General features: G+C 40.2%; 1 protein-coding gene and 1 long non-coding RNA gene across 3 annotated transcripts in view; both read right to left on the reverse strand.

The window, feature by feature from the left end:
* Nucleotides 1-4,018, reverse strand: part of ercc2 (excision repair cross-complementation group 2) — a 136,717-nt gene extending 132,699 nt beyond the window's left edge. Inside the window, exon 1 of one of the 2 annotated variants that reach the window (XM_042063393.1) lies at nt 3,899-4,018. In XM_042063393.1, the coding sequence (XP_041919327.1) occupies nt 3,899-3,903 (5 nt within the window). In that variant the 5' untranslated portion in view covers nt 3,904-4,018. Of the gene's footprint in view, nt 1-3,554; nt 3,671-3,898 lie in introns of those variants that run through there. The other variant, XM_042063394.1, reaches the window with a different exon arrangement.
* A 10,817-nt stretch (nt 4,019-14,835) lies between these two features.
* On the reverse strand, nt 14,836-16,318 carry LOC121684509. The gene is made up of 4 exons (XR_006023153.1): nt 16,137-16,318; nt 15,277-15,345; nt 15,009-15,135; nt 14,836-14,894 (listed from the first exon to the last, which is right to left on the reverse strand). It is a non-coding gene; the product is annotated as an uncharacterized LOC121684509 (long non-coding RNA).
* Nucleotides 16,319-16,434: the final 116 nt, after the last annotated feature.

A 16,434-nucleotide genomic window follows, 5' to 3' on the forward strand; every position in this document is an offset into this window, starting at 1 on the left:
TGTTCTCGACAACCAACTAAACTTCTCAGATCATGTTGCCTCAGTCGCCCGGTCATGCCGTTTCGCACTCTACAACATACGGAAAATCAGGACTTACTTGACTCAAGATGCTACCCAACTTCTGGTTCAGGCAATAGTCATCTCACGACTCGACTACTGCAATGCCCTCCTGACAGGTCTCCCAGCCTGCGCAGTGAAACCACTTCAGATGATCCAGAACGCGGCGGCGCGCCTGGTCTACAACCAACCCAAAAGGGCACATGTTACCCCACTGCTCATCCAGCTACACTGGCTACCTATGGCGGCCCGTATCAAATTCAAGTCTCTAACGCTTGCCTACAAAGTAGTCTCCGGTTCTGCTCCCACCTACTTGAATGCCCTCATACAGACTTACACTACCTCCAGACCGCTGCGCTCCTCTGACGAACGACGTCTAGCTCTACCACCGGTACGCTCAAGCCAATCCAAACTTTTCTCATCTGTTGTTCCTCGTTGGTGGAACACACTGCCAGTTCCTACAAGGGCAGGGACATCCTTTTCCACTTTCAAAAAACTCCTGAAGACCCAGCTCTTTAGAGAACATCTACTCTCATAGCAACACTTACAACAAGTCTTACTGATCCTAGCACTCACCAGCCGTTAAACTGACAAGTAACTGTTAAAATACAGCACTCACCGACGCACTTATTCTTACTGTACTCTAATGTGTTTTTTTTAAACTGTCCTAAAATTGTGAGAATTGTTCTAAAACTTACTGTTACCATGTTGTTAGTCGCTTTGGTTAAAAAAGCGTCAGCCAAATGTAATGTAATGTAATGTAATGTAATGTACTTGTTTGAGTTTTCTACCCCGCGTTTCCTCTGGTAGTCACTGATCTGAGCTAATGAGCGAATTACCTAGCCAAGCCTAGCCTATCGTCGCGGGAGAATAAAAAAAGTTTTTTAACATCTCCAGTGTAATGGTGGGCATTCTAAGTTAACCGTAGCATTAGGCCTATCTATTTAGTAACCCCATGGTAATGCGAGTGATCATAATAAAATATAAAACGTGACATGTAAGTCCTTCAAGAAATAACCAGGCTATGAACTCAAACATGAACAGCATTTTGTCATCGTTTGTCATTCACCGTGCTGTGAACAGCATTAAGATGCTAGGCTAAAGAGCTTGAGATTCAGACAGGTGAGCACCTGAGAATGGTGTGCATCGTGTCAGAAAATAGCAATTTGATCAGTGATTATGCATCATCAGCGCAAGCTTGGTTTGAAACTTTCTGGGGATGGGGATTTTACACGATCCTTCATCACTGGGCTAGCCATCACTGGGCTAGTGTGCCCTGCTGTGTTAATATGACCGTGCTGATGCTAACAGCTGCAACTCCCTCATATCTAGGTTCTCTCATGCATATTAGGCTAGCTTTTGCCAATGAAAATGAATGCAAAATAAAAAAAAAAAAACAGTCCTGCTCCTAACTGAAGAAACGTTTACGTTACCAACAATGTTAACAACAAACTCAGTTTCACTGCTGCAAGTACAAAGTTGGCTGTAAATATGCTTCGCCATATTTAACGAACCAGCTAGCTTTGTGATAACAAAATCGTACCTTTTATGTGTTTAGTCCACTGAAAGTTATCCACATAACGATTAAATCCACAGTTATGGAGGAATTATTTTGGGGAAGCAGTTGCACTTTATCCCACTTTTGCTGCCCTTTTTAAAATTAAACCACTTAAATCGATAGCCTAGATGAGCATTGTGCATAACGTTACAACTATGTTGACATGATAGTAGCAGCTAAAGCTAAATTCCCAAGACACATCACGTCATAAAAGTTGTAGGCTACAAACGCAAAAACTTAATGACAGCTCGTTCGTGGTGTTGCCTAGTGCTGCCTAATTGAAATGGTATAGGCAAGGTTTATCTTATATTAGGTTATTATGTGTGGCACATTTTTTGGGCTTTAGCCTCTTTTAATTTATTTGATAAGGAACTGATAAAAACTGAGCAGCAGAAAAGCTGTCAAAGTCGATACATAAATAGTTTATTATTATAATAAGTAGTGCTGGGCGGTATACCGGTTCACACTGTAAACCGGTGTATATTTTCGTTATGATATGAATTTTTAATATACCGCCATACCGGTGTATTTGATTAGGCTACACAACGTTTGGAACGCTGCGCCGCGCGACAGTGTTTCAGACGGGGCAGGCATAGTGAGGGTAAACACAAAACACCTTAAGTTTTTCCCCTGAAGTATGACCCTTAAGGCTTAATTTATCCTTAGGTAAGGGGTTTATTTAAAGGTGTTGCACAGAATACCTTAAATTGTTTCTTTAGTTAAGGAAAAAACGTTAAATGATACTGCGTTGAAAGGGATTTACCGTCAGGAAAATTCTATTGAGATTGTTCAACAGCTGTAACTAGCTGGCTAGTAGGTGATGTCGTTAGTTAGCAACCCACCGAACACAGTGAAGTTTAATGATCTTATCATTCATCTCACCTTAAGAATATTCGCTGAAATTATCCAGGTAGCAAGTAAAGCATGTTATAGGACATGGACTGAGCAATTCTAGCTGGCTAGTTAGAAATTATCCTGACTGTCATCAGTGCACCAAAATTACCTTTTTTGTTAATGTTTTGCCTAGCGAACCGAAGCTCATGGCAGGCTAACAAGACATCTACATCCACATGAAGTCAACATTAGCCTACCACTAACGTCATGCAAACCACACAATAGCAATAAGGCATGTTTCTGATACGCCTATTTGACAGAGTAAGCATATTAGCAGAGAGGTTTTATTTTAAATTGTATAATTTTCAATTGCAAGTTGCACTACTTTTTGTATTGGTTTTATACGTTTTATTGGTTATATAAGATGTTTGTGAAATTTGCACAGTAAAAGTTATGTATTTTGACTGCAATTGTCTTTGCATTCTGATTAGATTCTTCATTAGAATCATGAGTGGCTCTTTGTAAACAGCATCATTTTCTGGGGCCATGCAAAACATCATTACCACTAGTGTGGAGTTATTCTACATCATGACCGTAAAATAGACCGTCCTTAGTCAATGTACTGCAGCAATTCCTCTCTGAACCTGTAGAAAATGCTGTGAACATCTGATTATGCATTAAAAAAAATACCGTCATATACCGTGAAACCGTAAGAATTTTGAAAAATACCGTGAAATACATTTTTGGTCATACCGCCCAGCACTAATAATAAGGTTATTAATACTATTACTTTACTACTATTACTGTTATTATTATTATTATTCGGATGAGCCAATAATGTAAATCTGAGTCTGAAAAACAGTCTGTAACTGCACTGCTGCTATTATAAATTGTTAACTTTCGGGAACTATGAGGCTTCCATTAGCCGCCATTGTTGAAAAAAAAAAAAATGGAACATTAGCGTCAATGGAGTTGTCTCAACTCCATCCTTTATATGGCTCTGGTTTTGCTAACCGCGCAATAAACACTTTTTGAAAGGTTCTGTCCATTGTTAATGTGCGATATTTCTCCATGTGGGGTAGTGTCAAGCAGTGTGATTGCCTACCTGCAAGGCTATGTTCACCTCATGTAAGTCAGACAGAAGACGGGCGCTACTTTCTCTGGTATTTCTAAATACGCAAACTACGTTAAAACGGTGTGTTTAGCAGTCAGACTTTACATTTTTCCGGAGGGACAACAAACCCCCGGACCCTCGCTGACATCATCCGCAGCCCTCTCAGAAAATATATTACTTTCACTGTCCCTAGTATTTGTGAGCCACATAGCAACAAATCTCATTCTTAGCTGAGCTCAAAACTTGAGAGCCTTCAATTAGCTACTGTTCTGACAGTGTGCTACAATATAAATTGTGCGCTAAAAGCAACCCTTGTGAAGCTTTATGACACTTACTTCATTTCTGTTCAACAACAAAAAAGGATCGATACACTCCAAAAAATGATGTTTCGAGAAGTTCAAAGACCGTTCTTCTTCTTCTTCTTCCTCCTCCTTTGGCGGTTGGCAAACAGCTTTAAGGTGCATTACCGCCACCTTCTGAATAGGAGTGTGGGTCTGAATATACATCCCTCTAAATTCTATGGAATAAACCTGTTTTTTTTTTTCAAGTAGGCCTATTAAAAAACACATGTAAAACATTGTTCCCCAGAATTTCTTTGCAGTATATCAGTTATGTTCAGACTTATTTTTTCTTGTGCTAGCTGCTCTGTGTCTGTCGTTCCTGTTGGAATTTAGGACACTGTACCTTGAATTTCCCCTTTCCTTGAATTTCCCCTTGGGGATCAATAAAGTATCTATCTATGACATGCTCTACGGTTTCTTGATTGCCACACTCACAGTAACCATCAGCATGCTTTTTCATTAAAACTAGTGTGCTGTTCAACTCTGTATGCCCATACCTCATTCTTGACACAATATTCTCCTCCTGTTTGCTATCCTACTCCATCCTACATTCTTTTGAATTGAATACAAGCCTGCCTGTAACTTCATTATCCCATATTGCCATATTTCCTTATTCTTAGCTTTAATCATGTTTTTAATTTCAGCTTTACTATATTGTACCTGAATATCTATGCTGTCTTGTTTTGTTGCCAGTTTAGCATACTTGTCTGCCACTTCATTCCCCACTACTCCTACATGGGCTGGAACCCACCCCAGGACGCTGACTCCTGAATTTATTAACCTATTTACCAAATGCATATAAAATATCCTGCCTGGATTCAGAATGTACATTCCTTATACTTAATAAAGCTGAACTTGAGTCAGACCATATTGCTACACTTTTAGGTCTATACTCCTCCACCCATAACGCCAACCATATTGCAATTAAAGGAGAATTCCGGTGTGATATTGACCTAAAGTGTATTGAAACATGATACCGAGTGTGAACGTATGTCTCATAGCCCATCTCGACTTGTCCCCTGCACTCCAAAATCTGGCGCTAGTTAGCCGATGCTACCAACAACTTTTTCAGTAGTGGTGCTTCGGCATCGGGCTAGCCATGCAAATAAATCACTGTTTTACACCCATTTACGAGGCTCAATGTATCTCCACACTTCATTGGTAGACTTCCTAGGGCCCTGACATTTAAAACGAGACATTGAGAACTTTGAAAAAGCACTGGTAGTTTACTTACAAGACGATTTATACAGACAGTATCTTCACGAAGTGTAACGTTTGCAGCCATCTTGAATTTAGTCACGATAAGTCGAGCAACGAGTAAGAATGAACAGGTATGATAAGGGATCAGATTCCAAAAATAATTCAGTGGAAATGCATGGATTCCAGTTTCTTCCAGTAGTAGCAACTGGAATCCATGCATTTCCACTGAATTATTTTTGGAATCTGATCCCTTATCATAGCTGTTCATTCTTACTCGTTGCTCGACTTATCGTGACTAAATTCAAGATGGCTGCAAACGCTAAACTTCGTGAAGATACTGTCTGTATAAATCGTCTTGTAAGTAAACTACCAGTGCTTTTTCAAAGTTCTCAATGTCTCGTTTTAAATGTCAGGGCCCTCGGAAGTCTACCAATGAAGTGTGGAGATACATTGAGCCTCGTAAATGGGTGTAAAACAGTGATTTATTTGCATGGCTAGCCCGATGCCGAAGTACCACTATTGAAAAAGATGTTGGTAGCATCGGCTAACTAGCGCCAGATTTTGGAGTGCAGGGGACAAGCCGAGATGGGCTATGAGACATACGTTCACACTCGGTATCATGTTTCGATACACTTTAGGTCAATATCACACCGGAATTCTCCTTTAATTCAGCTGTATATACAGCAAGATCATTACTAACTCTCTTGGCCTTTACCAACTGTAATTCGGGAATTGCATATGCAACTCCTTAGGCCCTTTCACACTGGCGAAATCGCCGCGATTTTATGTACCAGAATCGCGGAACGACTGTCCCTTTCACATAGACCGAGGCGGAACGGCGGGACAAAGTGTCTCGCCAAATTTACTACCAAGCCCCCTAGACATTTTGCCTAGTTTTTTCGTTCCGGCATCAGTGTGAATGGGTCAAGGCGGAAAGGGGAATCTGGGCGGGCATTTCGATGCTATGTCCAGCCCACCACAGGAGATTGCAAAAAAATCTAACTGATCAAAAGCAGCAATAGCAGAGACAGAACATTATGTCAATCTATAAATTTACAAAGTCTCCAGTCATTCAATGCCTGCTAGAGTTGACTGTAGCTTGGAATGCAATCAGTTGCCATAATAGGCTATCCTAAAATCCAGCGAAAAAACAAAGCATGAACTCATGAGCGTCTGTCTGCCCTATATCCTCTGATTGTAATGCTTACAGATATCTAGGCGATATTTGTAACATTTGTTTTGTATTTGGCCTGTTATAAAATCGTGTAGACCTATTGAACACATTAGGAACCGCAAAGTTGGAGAAATGCATAAAGACATTGCTGCAAATTTAAAACCGGATTACTCTGGAATGGGTAACTGTACAGGGGCACACCTTTGTGTTCGGTAAGGTCTGCTGTTTATTCTGATATATGGTTTGTCATGTGTTGAGGTAAAGTTCGCTAAGTATTCCAAGATGAATGGGTAGGGAGACGGGCGCAAAAAAATATGATTACATTAAAGTTACCTTTCTCGCGAACCGTTTACCACAACTAACCACTAACATCGTTTAAAAGCTGAGAAAAAGCTCTTTCGTGTGATACATATGATGTCTGTGATAATAGGCTACTTCGCAAGTAGTTCAGCAAATTTGGGTGGGACAGAATGCCATATCGGTTCTGGCTCACATGATGTAGCCGCTTTAAATGCATTATCGCTTCACTACCCAACACGCGAATAAGAAAGAAAAGAAAAAAGAAACCAATGTGCTTATGTCGCGATTTTCGATAGGCCCAGGCCTATAAGACAGCTATGGTAACTTAACAATTAGGATTTGCTTTGCCTACACTGCTGTTTGGTTGTCCCAAACTTTGAGACGATCCATACTCGCATTAACTGAATCTTATCAACCCGAACTGCGATGTTCCAAACAGAGTGACAGAACATCATGACGAGCACTAGGCCTACGCTTAAATTTTTTATGACTGAATGGAACGTTGCGTTTTTAAGCGCCAGAAATGCTCATCACGTCGTGTGACAAAGTTTACACCAATCATCATCTTCTAATGTATCCTTATGTTGAGATGTCCATTCTCTTTGCCCTAGGCTATCATTTGTGCGCGAAGCATGTTTCAATTAAGACAATACACAAGCTATTTTTTATTGTTGTAATATTGAATGATTTCATGAATAAATTGTACACACAGTGCGTACAGGATTACGGCTGGCGGCGCCACTGACCAAGGCCACACTGTGAACCTCTGATTTTCAAAGGGAAATCACAGCTGAGCTAACGCAAGGGCAACTCTTCAATTTCCCTTCCAAATTACTTTTTATTGTCTGAAGACATTTATCGCAAGAATCTAACATTCTAACAGCAACAGCAAAGCAAATGCAAGCTAACCAAAGTGCAGTCGGTTCTCCCGCCATGGTTTTTGAAATCACACACCTGCATCTGAAGCTCCACACACGCATAATAAGGCCTACGACTATCACTCTACACACCCCCTGTTGCACGTCACAATTTAATTTACCATAGCTGATCCTGCCTTCTGGCTCCCTAAAATGCCGCATCATGTGAACAGATCAGCAGGCCGGGAAATTTTCACCTCGCTTTCAGACACAAAAAGACGGCAAAAAGACGTCTCCTCTTCCCGCAAATTTAGCGGGATCTCTGTATGAAAAGGCCTCTTGTTTCTTTTTGATGCATCTGTGTACACATGAATATTATTTCCATACTTTATCTCACATATATTTCAAATGTACAATTATCAATAGTAACTCCACTCCCCCTTTCTTCCAATAATGCTAAATCTATTGCTACTTCTTCAAACATCCATGGAACACTTGAATATACTTGAATTTCCCCTGGAGGATCAATAAAGTATCTATCTATCTATCTAGCTATCTCTATCTATTCTACTGTTGGACTTACACTTAGTGTTGTAATTTCCATTTCCCTTGCAACATTTCCTATTGTCCACCCAAAACATGAGCTCTTTTTTTCCCTTCTCTTGGCAGGGCATTAGAACCCTCTGACAAGGATGGTCCTCTTTGTGGCCCTTGTTTGCCCAGTAAACTGAGGCAACTGCTCTCTTTTTAGCTTACGAGGCATCTCTCCCATCTCCACTTGGATTGCAGCCACAGGAGTAGTTTTATATGCCCCACTACATAATCTCAAAGCCTGATATTGTATTACATCCAGTTTACTTAACTGAGTTGCAGAAGCAGACCCATATATAAAACATCCATAATCCAACACTGACCTCATTAACCCTATATAAATAGTTTTCATAGCTGGTCTGCTTGCACCCCACTCTACTCCCCTCAAACATCGCATAACATTTAAGATCTTCTTACACTTTTAAGCGTCTTGTCATACCACAGTCCTAAATACCTAAAGAAGTCTACTCTTTCTAATTCTGATCCATATATCCTAAGTTCTGGATTTGTTTTCTTTCTTGTAAAAAACATGGTCTTTGATTTATCCACTGAGAATCTAAATCCCCATTCAAATGTCCATCTTTCAATATTATTAATTGCTTGTTACATTTTATTAACAACATATTCAACATTTCTACTTTTCTTCCACATAGCACCATCATCTGCGAACAGAGCTACAGTACATTGGCTGAGCATCCAACATCTTTAAACACATCATTAATCATTATTGAAAAAAACAAAGGACTATCTATTGATACTCCCTTGAGGAGTACCATTCTCTACTTCATAATAACTACTTAATACTTCATTAATTTTAACCGCTATTTTCCTTTCTGTTAAGAAATCCTTACACCAGCTAAAAACTCTTCCTTTTATTCCCATTAGTTTTAACTTGATAAGCAGTGCCTTCTTCCACAGCATATCATAAGCCTTTTCAATATCAAAAAACACCACTAGTACTGTCTCTTTATTTGTCTGAGCTCTCCTTACGTCATACTCCAAACACACCATAGGATCCATTGTTCCTCTTCCTCTTCTTAACCCACTCTGATAATTTTTGATCAGACCTCTAGTCTCCAAGTACCATTCTATCATTGACCATCCTTTCCATAGTTTTCCCCATCTGAGAGGTCAAAGCAATTGGTCTATAGCTTTCTGGAACTGTTGGATCTTTCCCTGGCTTCCTTATAGGTATAATTATAGACTCTTTCCAACTTCTTGGAATAGTGCCTTCTTTCCATACCTTATTGTACAAATTTAGCAACATCTCTTTCCCTTTATCACTGAACTGTTCTAGCATGACATAGCAGATACTATCCCTTCCTGGAGTTGATTTACCCAGCTTCCTTAAGGCATTATTAAGTTCAGCTATTGTAAATAACCTATTTAATGCACTACCATCTTCACCATCACCTTCCTGACTGATACTCCCATATCTTGCAATAGTATCCTCCCTTCCTCTTGACTTAAATTTCAGAACTATGTACTTTTAGTGTCTTTGCTATTAGCTCCGCGTTAGCTTCACACTCTTAGAATTTGGAGGGCCTCCAGTCACTCTGCTTGTCTAGCAGGTTCTTGGGAGAACCTTTCATAGTTCGTGTTGGTTGAAGGCATAGACTGTATATATAGAACTGGACAGTGTGGCTGCATTCTACAGTGTTCTATGGAATTGAAGCCGCCGAGGCGACGCCATCTTGGAAAATTTGGAGCCAATTTGAAGTGCGGCTGCGCAGCAAAAGTTGAAGCATGCGCAGTGAAGAGGAGTCGCGGTCAGGCACGCCCACTCAGTTGCCACTCAGCGAGTTAAACACGCCCCTTGTCAAGTGAAACCCGCCCCCTTCTCCTTTCCACAGGTCGACTCGGCGCAGAAGGCTAGCTGGCTGGATGAATTTTGCGGCTGTGAGTTAGCTAAACAGTACAAACAACAATCGGTTTGTTCTTGTCTGGTAAGTGTTGCGTATCAATTGAAAAGTTTTATTTTGTCTATTGGTGTTCTTAAATACGTCTAAGAGAGCTTATTATGTTGATTATAGACTGTGACAATTTAGTATGGTGAATACTAATGAGCTAACAACAGAAATACGGACAGCGAATTAGATGCTAACGTTAGCAGCTACATTAACGTTACCGTTAACGGGAGGCTAAGTTAGTCGTTGAAGTGAAGATTAGCACACAGCTCCCGTAACAGTCGATGCATGATATACTTGGTTTTATTAGTTGTTGCTGTTTTCAAATATCTCAATCTTGATGTATGCCATCTCAACATGGAGTAACCATTGACTGTACATAGGGATTAATAACACTAGACAGTCAGTACAGTATATGATGTGATAAAGCAACGGTATGTTGTGATAAAGCAACGCAAGTTAACGTTAACGTAATGTGAAGCATGGACCTCATCAACCCGTCATGTTAATGTAACTACTAGCCAGTTTGCCAGCGTTGCATTTTTTCTAACGTTAACGACAGACACCTGTTAGAGCTACTTCTGTGATGGTAGGTCGGTAGCATAGACTGTAAAAAAAATAGATCGGTAGGTCGGTAGTTGTAGACCGCATAAGTGAATGATCGATAAATGAAACGCCTGCATTAAACACTACGCCAAGAACCAGTCCCTTTCCAGGGACATCGGTGAACATTTGAGAAAGACCTTAGTTTGTCATCTAACGTCCATGATCAGTCATACTGATAACGTTATTTTTCAAGCTGACGCAAGTTAATAACATTCACACCGCATATTTAAATGTGTAGTTAACATTAGGTAGGCTGTAAAGTTTATTGCACACACATATTTAATTAATTGGTATTACTAGTGGTGTTGAGTGCCTGATTAGATGCTTTGTAATGTTGTAAAATTGTCTGACTAACTTTATCGTAACTTTCCTTTTTGCAGGTAAGATATGGGTGATGGCTGAATGTACTGGAGGTGGCGACAAGGTGGTCTCCATGATCTACATTAGTCTGCAAGCAAGGGAATGCCTACGTGAAGTGGTTTGGCTGGAGTGGTCTGAGGTGGCATGTCCTCCCCCTTTCTCCAAGTCCCCTGACATCCATCTCCCTGACATCATCACCCACCGTCACTGGATCAACATGAAGCCCCTTATACATGGGACATGGCACAGCACCACTACGTTCTGAAAACACATGACTTTCAATAACTTGCGTGGCACCAAGAAAAGTCTGCCGCTGCTCTGAACCTTCTGTTAATGTGACATCATTCATACTTGAGTCTGTACACATCCCTTTGTTTCTATTTTCTTTATTGATGTCACCCAAACTTCAACTTTCTGTATGCCCCTGAACTCACACAAATTGTAAATTGCAATGCGCCATTTAACCAGTGGTGTAGTCTAGTTAGTTAGTTGTAGTGGTGGGTATACTGTGAGCAACCCCAAATGTTATTAAATACGTATCCTTGCCTATTTTAAATGGGTATACTGAGATGATTATGCTTTTTAAATGGGTTTACTGTGTAGTCCTGTGTATCACGTAGACTATACCATACCACGGTCATTTAACTGCCTTGGTATTTAAGTCAGAGGCCATTGCTTAGTATTTAACTGTAGCCTACACAAAGATGTAGACGTTACTAAAATAATAATTATTTGTTGATACTAAATCAATATTGAATGTTTTTTTTTATTTCTTTTGTGTGATATATCATTCAGAATGCTGTAACATGACTGGTCTTCAATCAGCCAAAGAGGACACATCGTAACTCCTCTCCTAGTTACTCTCCATTGGCTCCCTACAGTAGCCAGAATTAAATTTAAATCTCTCACTTTGGCCTATAGGACACTGACTGGATCTGCTCCTTGTTATTTTAATTCAATGATCAAGATATACATCCCCAACCGCCCACTGCGGTCTTCTGATGAGCTTCAGTCTTAAACGCTAGGTCAAATTCAAGACTCTTTTCCTCAGTGGTTCCATGTTGGTGGAATGAGTTGCCCAGTGCTCTTCGTTCTTGTGATAGTTTTTGGTCTTTTAAGCACTTCTTATACATTATGGTTTGTATGCAGTAGTACTGTTTTATTTTCATTATAGGCTGTTGATTAATTTTACATTTTTTTATTATTGATATTCTCTTTAATGTAGTCTTACCATGTTTTTGATATTATTGATTGAATGGGCATTATTATTTATTATTGCTTTCCCCCCTCATTGTTTATTTCATTAGGCTATTGATTGATCCCTGTTTTACAAGTATTATATTGTTTTGTATTTGTTAAGGGTAACCATAACCATCATCATCATAATGTGGTATTTTCTTATGCACTTGAAACAAAGAATAAAAATGTTTCTTTAAACGTAGTACCACTTTAAACACATCACACACTGAACAGCAAAGTAGCTTCCTGATTATGTGTAAAATGTTTACAGAGTATCCTGATGTAGTAGGTCCATGTTCTCATATTTTTACAGCTGACATGAAGACTGCAGCATTACATTTTTTATTTATAATGGAGCACCCTCTCTGGTGAAAGACTAGCAAGCCTGTGGTAGAGGCATACGATTACAGACATATTGAGAGAGCCTATCAATGAGTTGTCACAGTTTTCAATTTAGACGTATTATTTTGAAATGGGATACGTCTATGGGAGGATTTACACATCACTGGGAATACCTGATCAAATCATACCAATGCAAAATGCTTCTCCAGCAGTGCAATCGCAGGTAACAACGATACCTTAACTCAGCATTTTCAGATACCGCTGTTATGAGCATACTAAGCAAATTGTCCATTTGTAACTTTGAATCCTACCTCACGTTAAGCTATGGTCCAATAATGTGTTCACTAAAACACAAGTAAAGTTATTTGTCGGGGTGATTCATAAATGGGCATACCGAGGTTGTCGACCTAGCAGGCTAGGTGGCGTTTATTGCCATTCGCAAAACTAAGCAAGAGTTAACGTTAATGAAACTTAACATCGCCTTCTCCAGTGACAAAGTGTATTCAAATGAAGTTGCAACGATGATGGCGGCAATCACTGGTTACGTTAAACCATTTGAAACAAGTAGGACTGTAAATTATGGGGACTATGGCTAACGTCACTTCGGATCAATCCCACACAGCAAAAGGACTCCGCGGCGGATCCGCCGCGGAGGTATGACGGCGTCCGGAACGGACCCGCGAAACGGACCCGTATCGGAGTCCAGATGCTCTCAGGAACGGATCCGCTACGAAGGCGGATCGCGGACCCGCCGTGGCTCCGCACTGCATCCACTCCGCATCCGCGATTAAAACCTTACCTCCGCGGCGGGTCCGTTTGGGATCCGCAAATCGATACATACATCCGCCGCGGACCCGCAACGGACTCAAAGGCTCATCTGGCCCGGGTCCGTTTTGGACCCGTTTATCTCATTTTCAAAATTCCTTCTGTTCTTGCTGTAGGATAAAACTAGGCAACTATAGGATAAAAGTAAAACTATCACTAGGCCTAGCCTAGGCTACTACAGCAATATAGGCCTACGATTAATCTGCATTGCCTCGTATTTTTAACTTAACAATACTGTCAATAAACCTAACAGAAAAGGTTTAAGTCAAGACATCAATTTACTGTACAAACGTGATCACTACTCAATGGAAATATAAAATGGACATTTATGGAAAGTTACAGGTTATAAGCTATTCTGTTTTTGTTAAGTAGCCTACATTGCCTAGGCTACTTTACATTCATTTTGTGGTCAAAACCTAATTTAGTGCTTTAGGCCTAGGTCAGTGCAGACATGAAATATTTTATCTAATAGGCTACAACTTCAATGAAATACTGCGCTATGCACAGCTAAAATATCAGAAAATGAATAACTGGTGAATGACAAGAAGTTCAATAAAAAGATTGTTTAATGCTTATTTCTCCTATTACTCCATTTGTGTGGATGGAGGCGGAACACATCTCCTCGTTGCCCGATCCACCGCCGGTTGAAACCGTGTCACCATGTTTTTCCTCACAGCACCTGTAATCAAACAGACAGATATGTTTATGTTTATGGTATGTAGCATCCAAAGCCAAGTATGCTTACACAATACAATATATGAGATAGGTATTAAGGAGATTAAATTTAAAAAGAAACATGACTTACAAAGCTCCTCTGTTCGCTGCACGTTGAGGGCTGGTGTGGGGGTGGAGGGAGTTGAGGAGGGACTGCCGTTCCTGGCCCATAGTGAGGTGGGCGGTGTGCGAGAGGGGGAATTTTTTTTTATTAAATGGTAGTATAAAATTGTATTAAATCTGTTAACCATGACTGATAATACACATGGGGCCTTTCTATTCACTAATATTTCAGAGATCAGTCCCTACCTTGAGTAACTCTCCGTATGTTAAATGCAGGTGCAGGTGCAGGGAGTTGAGGTGGTGAAGAGTGTTGCGGTCCTGCCCCATGGTGAGGTGCTAAGAGAGATAAATGGTTGTGATCTGTTAACCATGGTAGGCTGAGAGCTACAGGGCCAAACAATGGCAAACAAAAACAAATCTCTGCTCATGCTGGACATGAATTTGTATGTTTCAATATTTTGGTATGCACTATCTATATCAACTCCATGAATGGATTGACATTGAAATCAATGTGTTTCAATACAATCTGATAATAATGAATGAACTTTTCAGGCAATATTGCATGAATGCAGATGTTTTAACTGACAAAATATTTGGCTGAGATTTTGAAAGTAATGGATAAAGTATGCAGAAAATCTCAGATGGTAATGCAGATGCAATCTGTTGATCTGAAATGGAGTGACTACTGCTGTGTTAATATAGATGGGGCCACTGTATTCAATATTATTTCAGAGATCAGTCTTTACCTTAACAGTTTTCTCCAGGTTGAGGGGTAGTGACTCGGCTGCCTGGCACTCGGCGAGATGGTGGAGCTGGAGGAATAGATACAAAGAGAGGGGAATGTCTTTAGCACTAAGAATGTTAACCATATCTCTAATATTAATATTATGATTTAGTTATTTCAATGTTAAGAGATTATTACTTACTTTGCCAGTGCAATTGGCTTGGGCTTGAGGGTTCAACTGATATACCAGGCGAGTTGGAAGGTACCTCAGAGATTCAAAGTCACCATTTTCTGGCTCTTCACTGTCATCAGAGTCCCCGAAACGATGGCTGTTACATAACGATATCATTATGGTTATTGCAATCCCAACATTTCCAAATATACATAATAGTACAAGCATCTCTGGTCTATTTTGGAATGCTACGGGAATGTGTTCACATTTCATTTTAACAACCCAGAAAGTATCTTACTTGATCAAGCAAACCCAACAGAGGCAATCGTAACGTTAGATGCTAGAATCCAGCCGATAAAAGTTGACGCTGCAGAACAAACAAAATAGAAGATGGGGACCAAGTTCCATACAGTTACGTTACGTTAGCATAATAAATCACAAACCGATGCCAATAGTTGTCTGAACCGACTTAAACAGTGATTAAAATGCCGAGGCTTTCATTACAAAGATGGCAGATAGACACTAAAGTTACGTATGAGACCAAACTTGGCAAAATGCAAACGTTAATGCACAGCTAGCTAGAGGCTAGGGCTAAACCATTATCAGTGAGTCAACATGCTAAAGTTGTAGGTAGCTATCATAGCAGAGTGCTTCACTGACTTCATTGACTGAAATACCAGTGCCAATATCACCTTAATCAAGGTTTGCATCGCAAACGTGATTTCAATATATGTATAGCACTAATAGACATTAGCAATAACTTATGCAATTGCGCCTAGCAGCATGCTAGCTAGCAGCTATATGCCGCTAACATAATAGCACTATATGGACAACAGCGACACATTAAAACAGACAGGACCAGACTAATGTTAAATAACAATGTGTGTTTTTTAAATCACACTACCATAACATATTCTGCCGAAATTGCTATCCCATTTTAAATCAGATAGGCTACAGACTCATATGAGCATCACAGCTAACAATAACGTTAACTTTGCACAAACTGTTGCACAAAATGACAAACGTCTCTGGTTGCACTAACGTTAGTCCTAATATCAAACAACGTCATTACAATTAATAAACATGATGATTATAAAACCACAAAGGCCAATGTTTAGCTATTGTGAATGTCGCAATATATTAATAAATATCACTTACTCGAGAGGGTTCAGCGCAACCGTGTCCCAGCAAAGAAAATATCCACTAGTATGACTCTTCTTGGCTCTTGGTGTACAGTCATGTTCAACCGTTACAGTAAATGCGCGTCCGCGCCCGCGGATCCGACATGGGTCCACTCAGGATCCGCTGTTTGACAGTAGAATTTACGGGGCCGCCTGGAGGCGGAGTTGATCCTCTGTGCGGCACCAAAACGAATGCGACAGTCACGCGGGTTTGGCGTCTTGAAGGCGGATCCGCCTAGGAGTCTACTGCTGTGTGGGATATAGCAGAGCCCTCT

Source organism: Alosa sapidissima, chromosome 15 (genome assembly GCF_018492685.1).
Source record: "Alosa sapidissima isolate fAloSap1 chromosome 15, fAloSap1.pri, whole genome shotgun sequence".
NCBI lineage: Eukaryota > Metazoa > Chordata > Actinopteri > Clupeiformes > Clupeidae > Alosa > Alosa sapidissima.